Source organism: Passer montanus, unplaced genomic scaffold (assembly GCF_014805655.1).
Source record: "Passer montanus isolate IOZ18808 unplaced genomic scaffold, ASM1480565v1 scaffold77, whole genome shotgun sequence".
NCBI classification, from domain to species: domain Eukaryota; kingdom Metazoa; phylum Chordata; class Aves; order Passeriformes; family Passeridae; genus Passer; species Passer montanus.
The window spans coordinates 1,379,633-1,392,013 of NW_024372923.1; the positions used below are offsets into that span (position 1 = coordinate 1,379,633).

A 12,381-nucleotide genomic window follows, 5' to 3' on the forward strand; every position below is an offset into this window, starting at 1 on the left:
GAGTGCAGGTGTTTTAAATGGAGATCCCAACATTTAAGTTGGAGAATATGGCCACCATAATGAATTTTGAATGGAATACAGGTGATCTTAATGGGGATTCCCAACATTTAAGTTGGAGAATATGGCCACCATAATTAATTTTGAATGGAATACAGATTATATTAATAGGCATTCCCACCATTTAAGTTGGAGCATGTGGCCACCATACATAATTTTGAATGAAATACAGGTGTTCTAAATGGAGATTCCAACATTTAAGTCGTGTCTTCCAGGCCTGCCCCTCACTTCTTCATTTTCCAGCTGATTTCTGGCTGCCTGGTTTCTGAACCCCCCACATCTCAGGGAGGATTCATCTCCGAAATGATGACAGTAATTTGGTTTTTCTCTTTCAATATATTTCCACTTCTCCAAATCCAGGGCAAGCCAGAAGTTTGAGAATTCTTCAGACTTTAAAAGATGCTCCAAAAACTCAGCTCAGGCTGACACTGTTTTATTGGGTTTTCTTGAATTTTCTCAGCCCAAGAGTGGTCTGAGCCAAAATGATGGAAAATTTAATGCAGTCCCCTAGAGGTGTGGTGAATGCCCTCAAAATCTAAATTACAGGAGAGGGTGGCAGTTCTTGCTGCATTTATTCTCCCCCAGCTGCTACAGAAACATCATTACTGAAGTAATTTTTCTCTCCAGTGACTTTTCCAGCATGTGTCAGCATTTTCCTCTTGGGCTTTTGTTGTTGATGCTGTTCCTCTTTTATGATAGGAATTCTTTTCCAGACTTGAGCAAAGCAAAATCTCCCCCACTGTTGGGAAACCCTAACCCCGTGTTATGCATGAAAATTTGCAGATGGTTTATTCAGGGGGGATTTGATTTTCTCACTGCAGACCGGGGGCTCCTGTTCATGCTTTCAGCACTGTTTGTGAAGCTGGGGTGGGGGAAATTCCAGGGATGCAGGCACTCAGCATTCCTGCAGTTTCTGTGCAGGAAATGCAGTGCCTGCATCCCTAGGATTTGATGCAGGCTCCCAGAGCTGCCTGCGCAACCACGCCGCAGCCTTGGCTTTTACTTTTCTAATAACTCCCAGGCTTACTGTTTTAATTTTAATAGTAAATGCAGTTTCTATTTATGTCCTGAGACTCCAGGCTGTAAAGAACTTGACTATCCCTAGAAATCCGCATGGGTAATGATCTTTTTTGGAGATAAATGCCTTATTAACATGCCTGGGACTTAATAATGGATGAGCAAATCAGATGCATTTCGTGTCCCAGAGCCAGATTTAGAATTAAAGCTGGTGCTGTTGATGCCATAAGTTTAGTTCTGGGGAGTAAATATATATCTGCTAACTTTGGGAATGTCAGAGGAAAAGAGGAACAGCAAGCACTGGTGGCAGGTGCTAAATCTGTACCACGGGCCAGGTTGTTCCTTCAGTTCCTGGTGCTGCAGGAGCAGGGAGCTGCTGTCTGTGCCCAGAGCAGCCATTCCAAATAAATAATTGGAATATCAACCTTTTGATGAATGCTCAGCCAGCGACTCATGGAAAAACAGATGTTCCCCTGAATCCCTGCTCACACTTGCAGACGCTGCTGTTGGGATCCAGCCCCAGGCAGGGAACAGGTGTTCCCTGGAATTATCTGGGGCATCAGTTCAACATCTGGCAGCATTTGCTTCATTAGCTCTGTAATTGTTTTGTACTCCTTTAATTTCCCTGCTGGTCAGTGGGAAGGGCTTGGAAAAGCCAGGTTTGCACCAGGAGCTCGTGGCCGTGGTGTCAGGAACCTTTTTGCTGTGACTGCTGCTGCTCTCAGGGGACTTGGGGAAGGATAAATGTTCTGGGGTAGCTTTTGTTAGCTGGAGTTTTAGTGTTGCTTTGTGAAAAATTGGAGAGAGAGTTGTACATGTATAGAAATACACAGGAATAAATAGACAATCCTGAGTGGAAGCTGCAGGGGAAAAGGCTACAAAGGCTATGGATTTTTCCCTGGTGTAAACTGCAGCGTGTGCTGGTTTGAAGCTGATGCTTCCTGAGACCTGAGTGAGCAGGGTCCTGTGCTCACCTCACGAGATCAGTGGTTGAGTCTGAACATCAAGAACTGTTGTTTGGCTTGAAAAATAACCCCCAAAGTGCCTTTTATCGTGTTTGGAAGGATTCTGGTTCGTGGTTTTGTCAGTGTGTGGATGCAGCTGGCTCAGCAGGAGGGAGCTGTGTCCAAACTCCTCCAGAGAGGGGGACTTTCCTGGGATGCTTTAGGGGAATGTTTGGTGACAGTCACTCCTGCCTGGCTGCCGGCTCGGGATGTGGATGGGCCACGTGGGCCATGTCATGACAAGAGCTGAGAAAAAGATTGAGCAGGGCTGTGGAAAATACTCTGAGCCTAAAGAAAGGGAGAAGCTGGGGTGGAGGCCTTAAGGAATAAGGTCTGTAAGGCATTACTTCAGCTGGAAGAGGAGATCCTGTCTGTCTGTCTGTGTGTCTGACATCAATAAGATGTCATCAGACCCACAAGGAGGCAGTGCAAGGACAGTCCCTGGAAGCAGAGGTGTGGCACTGCAGACCCCCGGGAGGGTCGTGCCCTGTTGTCACTGCTGCTGCTCTGCTGTCCCCTGCCCATCCCTGTTTTGGCACCCAGTTTTGCTGGCTCAGCCATGGGTTGGGCCGTGCCTGTGGGTTTGATCATTAAACTGGTTCAGATTTCAGGGAAAAGTGAATTTTCCTTGTCCTCGTTTGCAGGGTGCAGGGTGATGTGAGGGTGTGTTGGCGTAGGAGACAAAAGGAATGAGAATGTGCAAAGGCTGTGCCAGCGAACCCTTTGTGCTCCAGAGCTGCTGATCCCTGAGTGCTGGGAGCAGCAGGAGCCACAGAAACCTGTAACAGTTTGGCTTGGAAGGGACCTTTAAAGGCCACCTAATCCAGCCCCCTGATGAGCAGGGACATGGAATCACAGAATCATTTAAATCGGGAAGAGCTTTGAGATCATCAAAATGATAATCCTGCTCCAAACCTGTCCAAGCCTGCCTTGGGCAGTCACAGCCTCTCTGGGCAACCTGTGCCAGGGCCTCAGCACCTTATCATCAAAAGCTTTTTCCTTTCAGTCTTGGCAGCTCCATGGCCAGGGAACTGCTGGAGGGGAGTCTCAGCCACTGCAGAGGTGAGGAGAGGGATTAGAAACCTGGAAACAGTGGTGCCATCACCACTTCTCCAGTTACACAGCTAAAAATCTGCATTGCTGTGCTTGGGAAGGAGCTGAAGGCTTTAAAGCAAGAACTTTTGCAACTCAAGGCACACTTGAGACCTGTTAACTCCTTGAAGGACACCTGGAGGAGGAGAAGGGCATGGCTGGGTTCCCTGAAGCAGCAGATCTGAGCAGCTCTGTGCTGGGGCTGGAATTCCTGACCCATCCCACCAGCGAGCTGCCCAGCCAAGGAAAACCTTTGCTGTTAACTTCCATGTTGTCAGTCTCCATTTCCATCTTCAGCACTGGAAAGATCCTTCTGTCTTTAAATTTGGCCAATGGATTTGACTCTGAAAGATGTGCCAGATGCTGCTGAACTTGCTGTCCAGGTGTCAGCCCTGAGGGGTGTCCCTGGGGCTGGCTCCTGCCTGGAGGGGCTGTGGGGTTCAGCCCTGAGGGGTGTCCCTGGGGCTGGCTCCTGCCTGGAGGGGCTGTGGGGTTCAGCCTCTGCAGGGCCCTGGTGTGGAGGAGCTCAGGGAGCCAGGAGTGAGCTGGTGCCTCTGCATGGGTGCAGTGACTGCTGCTGGCACCAGCTCCCCGTGCACACTGAAATCCCTCATTCAACCCGAGCACTCCTTTCACTGCTTGGATTTAGATTTTGGCAGGGCAGAGCTCTGCCAGACTTTGGGTACACCTGTGAGGGTTCCAGCCTGCTGTGCTGAAAATCTTTACGCCACAGCACTGCTGCCTCCTTCCTTCCTTCCTGTGTTGCACCTCTCGATGTGTTGGAGTGATTTCTCACACATGCAGTTGTGTGTTCTCCTTTTCTGACTCTACAGAGTCAGGCAAGGCACACTTCTGCTTTTCCTTTTTCCCTTCCTCCCCCTCTCTCCTCCAAAATGAAACTGCAGCTGAAACACAAGCGTTCAGGCTGGCCATGATGCAGCATAAAACTCTTCTGTGAGTATTTCCCCTTGGCTGTGATTAGGTTTTGTGTTCAAGGAGCAATTTTAAACATTCATCCAGAGCCATTACAAGGGAGCATCTGTGTGAGGACATATTTTGTGCAGCTGAGGAGCAGAAGGGCCGCTGGGACGGAACCAAAGGCAACTTCTCAAGTTAATTGTAAGATTTTATTGGTGTTTCACTCCACTGCTCAAGGGTTTCTCATGTGAATCAATGGCAGACTGCCTAATTTATGTGTGAGCCCTGCTTGAAAAGCAGCCCAGATTGATTTGCTGACAGTGCATGGGAAAAGGTGACCCTAATTTGTGACTTCAGCAGGCCTGCTGGGACAGGGGGTGCTGGAAACTTTGGAAAATGAACTGCAAGTTTTTGCTTTGGCTTGAAAGGTACACCATCCCTGTTCAGTAAAATGCCATTAATTTGGGCTATAGTAGCTCTTCAGTATTATAAAATATATTAATGAGATGTTAAAACCAGTCAAAGTGTTTTTTATCTGAAATGTTTGTTGCTCTAAGATTTTTTAAGCAAATCCTGGAGCTTTGTTGCTGGCCAATGTTGAATTATTTCATTAGTGCCCTGATTAGTCTGATGAGTCTCTTTTCCTTCTCCGTGTTTGTGTTGATAGCCTCAGTCCTTTGCTGAGCTTGCAGGAGAAACAGTAAATAATTCAAAGCAGAGCCTTGCTGCAGAGACCTTTCTTAACTAAAATGAGACCATGAAGGATGGACTGTGAATGCACAGCAAGAGACACAATTGGATGTGGAACAGGAGTGTGAAATGGCTGTGGCACAGACCTGGCAGTGCTTAGAAAATAATCCAGTGGTTTTTTCCTTCATTTTCCACACAAAATCCCTGCATGCCTTCACCTTGGCTCAGTCTCTCACAGCTGGATCCTCCCTGAACTGGGGTGGGTGAGGCGCGTGGGGACGGTGACAGCCGTGGTTGGGTGTCACAGCCATTTCCTTTGGCTTGGGGACAGTGACAGTGGCCAGAGGCTGGGGTTTCCTGCTGACTCAGCGCTGACATCCTGCTGTGCCACCGCTGTCCCTGTCACCCCTTTCAAGCTGCAGCTCATTATCTCGATTTAATTTTGTCTGTGCTGAGCCTCTGTCTCGAACCTTTCAAGTGTCTTTTAGGCTTTTGCCTCTGATCTAGAATTCCCAGTGATTGGAGATTGCCAGAGCGAGCCGGGGTGAGCAGCGAGAGCCCAGGCAATTCCTAAACCTCCTGTGCCCAAAACCAGCCCAGGCCTTTTCTCCCACACTCCTTTTGAATGGGTTGGCTCCTCTTTGTGGGCTCCAAAGCTGGGCTTAGTCAGATGTTCCTCAAAGCTGCTGGGGAAGGGGGGCCAGGGCGGGCTGGCTCCTTGCTCATGAGAAGCTTTTCTATATATAAAACTGCGTGGCTGGCTGCTGGTAGTGCTAATGAAACCCTCTGTTAACTCCTTCACCCACCAGCAGCAGGTACAGCAGGTGCCACTGGCTCTCCCCAAGTCGTTTTGCTAATTGAGGGCAAGTTCTTAATTGCAGGCACTCAGCCCTGCATTGCAGAACCACTGCTGCCACAACCCCGACTGTCAGCGATGAGGAAATGGTGAAACAGCCTGAAAAAAAGGGAATAAGTCCAAGCCCAACTGCAGGGGAGAAGTAAAAAAAAACCCACAAACTGAAAAGAGTCAGTTCTTCCTGCAAAAATTTCATACAACAGAGATTCACCTCAGGGGATTGATTGCACGAACCTGCGGAAATATGGGGATTTAAATACTGCAGGCAGCTAATTCAGCTCTTCCTGCAGCTGAAGGAACGTTCTTTAGCTGCAGGAATACTTTTGGAGGAGGCTTTGCTTTGCATGGGAGCAGCTGGCTGAGAATGGCACCTGTGTGTGGAGTCACCTGCTGGCAGCTGGCGTGTGACACCGAGCGTGGATGGGGGCCAAGGTGAGGTGAGGGGGGTGGGCTGCTGGAAGGAGACCTGGTGGAGGGATGGTGGCATCCAGCTCTGGGATTTGCTGTCCTGCTTCCCAGTTTGTGGCTGCTCTGCTCTAGCTGAAGCTGTCGTGCAGTGGGATTTGGTGTGAGCTGCTCATCCCAATCTCCAGTTCTCCAGCAGGCACGGGCTGCCCTCTGCCCCCTCGCACATCATCTGCTGCCTCTCACAACCTCCCAAAGGCAGGGATGGCTCCAGCCTCCTCCCAGATCAGAACTTCAGCCCAGCTGCAAAACATCCAACTCCATCTGAAAGCCAGTTTGTCCTTCCCTTGTCACAGCCCAGGTCCCATCCCTGTAGCCACATCACCACACGGCTCTGGCAGCTTTGGCTGCCCATTCCCTGCTCCCTGCAGGAGCCTTTCCATCACCCTCTGCTGCTGAGGAGAGCAAATCCAGCAGTTTTCCATCAGAGCTGGCATTTCAGAGCAAGGCTGTCACTGCAGGGAGGAGCTGTCCCCTCAGAGCTGCTGGGCACAGCTGGGCACTGCAGTAAAGGCACAAGCAAACTCTCTCCAGCACTGAAAAGAGAAGAACCAGCTTCTCGTGAATTTTGTGGTTCCTGAAAAGACTTCTGGGTGTGTGGAGTTGGGGTTGTGCTGCTGTGCAGCTGCACCTTCACGAGGTGGCCAGGTGTGGTGGGGTCTGTGTCCCCGAGGGGAACGTTCCTGCTGCTGAGAACGCCGAAGGTGGGTGAGGGAACAGATGGAAAACTGCTGGATTTGCTCTGCTCAGCAGCAAAGGTGATGGAAAGGCTCCTGCGGGGAGCAGGGAATGGGCAACCACAGCTGCCAGAGCCGTGTGGTGACGTGGCTGCAGGGATGGGACCTGGGCTGTGACAAGGGAAGGACAAACTGGGTTTCAGATGGAGTTGGGTTTCCAGCTGTTTTCCAACTGGGCTGGCCTCTGAAGCTCTGTGCTTCTCATCCCTGCCTTTGGGAGGGTGTGAGGGGCAGGAGATGATGTGTGAGGGGGCAGAGGGCAGCCCGTGCCAGGGATGCTGGAGAGCTGGAGATTGGGATGAGCAGCTCACACCAGATCACCAGGAATGGGACAGGTCCAGCCTGTGGTGAGGGATTGGCCTTGGGGACTTGTCAAGGACCTTTTCCAAATGAGCATTTTACAGCTCTGTTGGTTTTATTTAGAATTAATCCTCTTGCACTTGTGTAAGCACCTAAATAAAACATGACTCATTTAATTAATTACACTGAAATCATGGGACTGTACAACTTCACTTCAGGTAGGAGTTATTTTATCTCCTCTAATGATTAAAGCATCAGTTCATGACACAAATTAAACTTTAAAAAATATATGGTAAGGGGACTCTAACCTACTATTTTGTGTTTGGGTTTGTTTTTTGGGTTTTTTTATAACTAAAAGGAGCTACTGGAAATTTGTTGAGATTTTTGGGAATATTTAAACCATTTTCTGTACATTAGGTAGGAAATAGTGAAACAGTGTCCTCACTGTGCTGACTTTGGAATCATGTGATGAATGTATGACCACTTCAGAAATGCACCTGCTGAGTTTTGCAGGATATTTCCTGCAAAAGCTGGTCAGGAAAGTGCAAAAAAATGGCAAAAGAATACTTCAAAAAGTGTTTGAGGGTAAATGTGCATCTGTGAGAGAATGCATTAGTCATCCTGACCTCTTTTATTGCAGCATAAAAACAGCTTTGAATTTGAAAACACTTCTCATCTCTCTCTCGCTCTCTTGAAGTAGTTCCTTCCATTTTTTTTGTGTGCACTTTTCCTAATGTGGTCACCCTGTGCTGGACACTGGGGAGGCCAGCCTGGAATTCTGGGGGCACTTTGGACCCCTTGTGACATTGAGCACGTCCAGGGGAAGGGAGCAGAGTCCCAGGAGGGGCTGAGGGAGCTGGGAAGGGGCTGAGCCTGGAGCCAAGGAGGCTCAGGGGCCCTTGTGGCTCTGCACAGCTCCTGCCAGGAGGGGACAGCCGGGGGGTCGGGCTGTGCTCCAGGGAACAGGGACAGGAGCAGAGGGAACGGCCTCAGGCTGGGCCAGGGTGGATTTTGGGAAAATTCCTCCATGGAAAGGTTTGTCCAGGCCTGGCACAGCTGCCCAGGGCAGTGGTGGAGTCCCCATCCCTGGAGGGATTTAAAATCCATGTGGATGTGGCACTTGGGGACACAGGACAGTGGTGACCTTGGCAGTGCTGGGGAACAGCTGGACTGTGTCTCAGAGAGCTTTTCCAACCTAAAAACTTCCTTGATTCTGTGATGGAGTTTTTTGATCTGACAGCTGCCTATTCCAAGCTGACCTGGGTAGTTTTAGATACGACAGCCCTTGCATTGCTTTATTCAAAGCTGCTCGGGCATGGAAAAGAAATCTCTCCTTTTTCCCCCCCTTCATTTCCAGATCTGTGGGGCTGCAGATAAGCCAGCCGTGCAACACATGAGCAGGCAATGTATATTTTTTCCCAAATTAAGGCTGCAGAGTTCATTATGCTCCTGGTTTTAATTCACTTTATGTCACAGAATATCAACACAACTGTTTTGAGTAATCCTGGTGAGCAAAGGAAATAAGAGAAAAGGGATTCCTGTCGCACTCAGTGCTGCTGCCTCCTGGTGACCGTGGAGTAATTGGGGTTGGAGGGGACCTTTGAAGCTCCAGCCCATCCACTCCTGGGTGCATTTGTAGAAATCCCATTGATTGAAAAATTCCCCCAGTGCTTTTCAAGTGGCAAAGTCACTCTGTAAGGGTGGCATGTCACCACCAGTGTCAGCTAATCCTGGCTGCAGCAGCCCCGTTAATGCAGTGCTTAATCTGCTGGTGACAACCTGTGATTTATATTCCCGGGAGATCCCAGCCTTGCTAATTGAAATGGATTGGAACTCGTGTTCTCCATGATGGGCTGGGTTTGGAGACTCAGGAAAGACACACTGAAATAGCTGAACTGGGTGGAATTTAAGAATTAGTGTTACAAAAGTGGTAATTTTTGTCTGCATTCAGGTATTTCTCTTTAAATACCGCTTTTTGGAACAAATAATGGATTTGCCACATCTGCTGACCTCCTCTTCTATGGAAATCAAAGCAAATATAATAATTTGTCCACCTGAATTAGACACAAAGTGACTAAATGAGCAAGACAGTCTATCAAGCTTGATTATTCCAAATGGAAATTGATTTTACTCAGTTAATTGGGTGCTTTGCCTCACTCGGTCTCTTACGTGTAAATGATTATTTTGATTTGTAATTTTTTAATCTAATTATTGCCATCTCTTTGAAATGATCTTTACTGAGGCTATTTGTATAGAATACATGAGGAATTTTTACAGTCAGATATAATTTTGTGGGCTGTTATATGAAATTACAGATCATTATAAAATTATATATTTGTCCCTTAAATTCCCCTGTTCTTTCTGAAGGGGTTGGAAACAAAGCTTGCCTGTTTTTTATTTGCAATGTTGCAAATACGTTTACAGCAATGTTGAGTGTGCTGTAAAGAGTTCCATTAAAAAATTATGGGATTTATGGTAAAAATTTAATGTTCATCATGAAAATAATTTTCTAATTTATCAGTGGCTGAACTTAGAGGAACATTTCCCAAGCAGAGAGATCCCTTCTTGAGTTTCTTGCATGGACCATGTGCACAAACATCTCCACAAACTCCATTCCTTTTTTTTCCTCTGGACTTCAGGATATCCTGAGTCTTGAGGAAGAATTACAAGGATTCAAAAATATGAAAATGAAAACTTGATTTGTTTGAATTTTTTAAAGCTCCTGAATGTTAGAGCGATATCAAAACATGGGACTTGATCAAACTTCTGGAAGTTGGATTTGGGGCTCAGTGTCTAACTCCAAGTAACAGATGGTCATGGAATGGTTACCCCGAGAGGAGGAATTCTGAAAAGCTGGTTCCAGCTGGTGGCCGTGGAGGGTGGGGTGTCCCTGTGAGCTGAGGGCAGGAATCTGAGTCCTGCTGCTCGCTGGCCAAGGTGGGGATGGGGATGGAGGGGCTGGCTGTGCTCACAGGGGTCTGTGGGACGGCACTTCCCAGAGCTGTTTGTTCATTTTCCTTGGAAACACCAGGAATGAAGGGTTTAACTCCAGCTGGACGGGGCTTGGAGCACTCTGGGCTGGTGGAAGGTGACCCTGCCCAAGGCAGGGGTGGGGTGGGCTTTAAGCTCCCTTCCATCCCAAACCATTCATGGTTCCATCTTGATGCGAGTTCCTGATTTCTCCCCTTACTTTGGAAAAGGGAGGAGCCCTTCTCTTCCCAGGTGTTTTGTAAACAATTAAGGGAACAGTTTTGGGAATGCTGCAGCATTGATTGCTTGCCCTGATGACATAATGGGGCAATAAAGCCCTCACCACAAATGAGGTCATGAGAGAGCAATTCCAGTTAAACTGTAACCTGGCACTGCCTGGGATGGGTCAGCAGACACAGTCCCTGACTATTTTGAAGCCAGGGCTTCAGGAAAAAGAAAACAGCTGCAATCATCCCAACTGGAAGTGGGAGCAGCTCCTGGTGCCTTGGATTCCAGCCAAGAAGGAGCTGCTGTGCCAGCTCACCTGCTCCAGGTAGGAGAACCCTCAGGCAGCTGGAAAAACAGGCACTGGCGCTTGAGATTCTTGTCATGGAATGCCAGAATGGTTTGGCTTGGAAAGGACCTTAAAGCCCAGCCCATTCCATCCCTGGGCAGGGACAACTTCCACCATCCCAGGGTGCTCCAGGTTCCATCTAGCCTGGCCTTGGACACTTCCAGGGATCCAGGGGCAGCCCCAGCTGCTCTGGGGAATCTTTACAGGGACCAGCAGGGTGTTGGGGTTTATGAGTGGAAAGCAGGAAGAGCAAAGAGAGAGTGACTGTTGTCTCCTCTTTCCCTTTTTGGTGTTTTTGTTGGTTTTTTAAAACTACCAGATTTTTGGGGTTGGCACTTGCTCTTAGTGTGGCCTGTGGCTTTGTCAGCCTGCAGTGACCAGGCTTTGTGTCTCTCATTTTTAATTCTGTTTTCTGAATTGATGGTGCTTATCCTTGCAAATGTGACTGTTGTAGCACTGGGAGGGCAGGACCTGAGTTGGGAGGAAAACACAAATCCCACCAGTTTCTCCACTCTCCTCTGTGTTACCTGGAGTGTTTCTTTGATTTTTTTTTTTTTTCCTGCTTTAGGAGGATGCAAGGGAATGGGTATCAATTTAACCTGCTCTGCAGCAGCTGGTGCATCCTTGGGAAAAGGAGCAGGACTCCAGATCTGTGCAGGGCCACGTGACACCACGGAGGTTTTGCTGGCCTATTTTCTCAAAGCCCAGGTTTTACTCTTGAGCTGTCAGGTCAGATGAGGATTCAGTTCTGCGGCCAAAATAGAAATTAGCCATGTGTGGTAATCCATTAATCCCTGGAAATAATGCCATTTATTCACGTTTTGGGGAGCTGGGCTGTCCTCACGACGCCTCCTTGGGCTGCAGGAGGAGCTGGCCAGAGGTGTCCCAGGCTGCCCTGAGCCATTGCTCCTACATTCCAGCTGCTCTGACTCCTTGGACAGGGAAGCTGTGGCTGCCCATCCCTGGGATGCCCAAGGCCAGGCTGGATGGGGCTTGGAGCAGCCTGGGATGGTGGAGGGTGTCCCAGAGGTCCCTGGGATGCCCAAGGCCAGGCTGAATGGGGCTTGGAGCAGCCTGGGATGGTGGAGGGTGTCCCAGAGCAATGGTAAAGTACAGAAAAAATAGATCCATGGGGTTAAACCTGAGGTGCCTGAGCCATTCAGAATAGAATCATGGAATCATTCCAGATGGAAAAGGTCTCCAGGATCATCCAGTCCCAGCTGTGCCCCATCCCCACCTTGTCCCCAGCCCAGAGCCCTGAGTGCCACCTCCAGGAATTCCCTGGACACCTCCAGGGATGGGCACTCCAACCCTCCCCAGGCAGTGCCAGGGCCTGAGCACCCTTTCTGTGACAGAATTCCTCCTGATGTGCACCCTGAGCCTCCCCTGGCACAGTCTGAGGCCAACCCTCATGTCCCTTTGCTATTTCCCTGGGAGCAGAGCTTTTTATTCCAGGGAATAAAGGCTGGATGCAGTAGGATATGAGTTGATAAATTCACTTTTTTATGTTTTAAAGGCAGTTCCTATTTCTTTTTTCAGCAGGGACAGCAGTTGCCCTACAGCAGAGCTGTGTAATAATACCAGTTTGTCTCTCCCTGGATCTTTTCCTTTCCCCTTTCATCAACAAGAGGCTTCTTCTGTAGCACGTGGCTGTCCTTCCTTGCTCAGCCGTGCTTTTCTCCCTGCCTGCTCTCTCAGGAG

At 48.8% G+C, this 12,381-nt stretch overlaps 1 protein-coding gene across 4 annotated transcripts in view; it reads left to right on the forward strand.

Annotated features, from left to right (window-relative positions):
• Window positions 1–348: 348 nt before the first annotated feature.
• Window positions 349–12,381, forward strand: part of PTPRE (protein tyrosine phosphatase receptor type E) — a 45,710-nt gene continuing 33,677 nt past the window's right edge. Inside the window, exon 1 of one of the 4 annotated variants that reach the window (XM_039731430.1) lies at window positions 349–369. Coding sequence is in view for 2 of the 4 variants with exons in the window: in XM_039731433.1 (XP_039587367.1) it covers window positions 5,999–6,066 (68 nt within the window). In the remaining 2 variants the exon portion in view is untranslated. Of the gene's footprint in view, window positions 370–4,272; window positions 4,290–5,863; window positions 6,067–12,381 lie in introns of those variants that run through there. The other 3 variants (XM_039731431.1, XM_039731433.1, XM_039731429.1) reach the window with 3 other exon arrangements.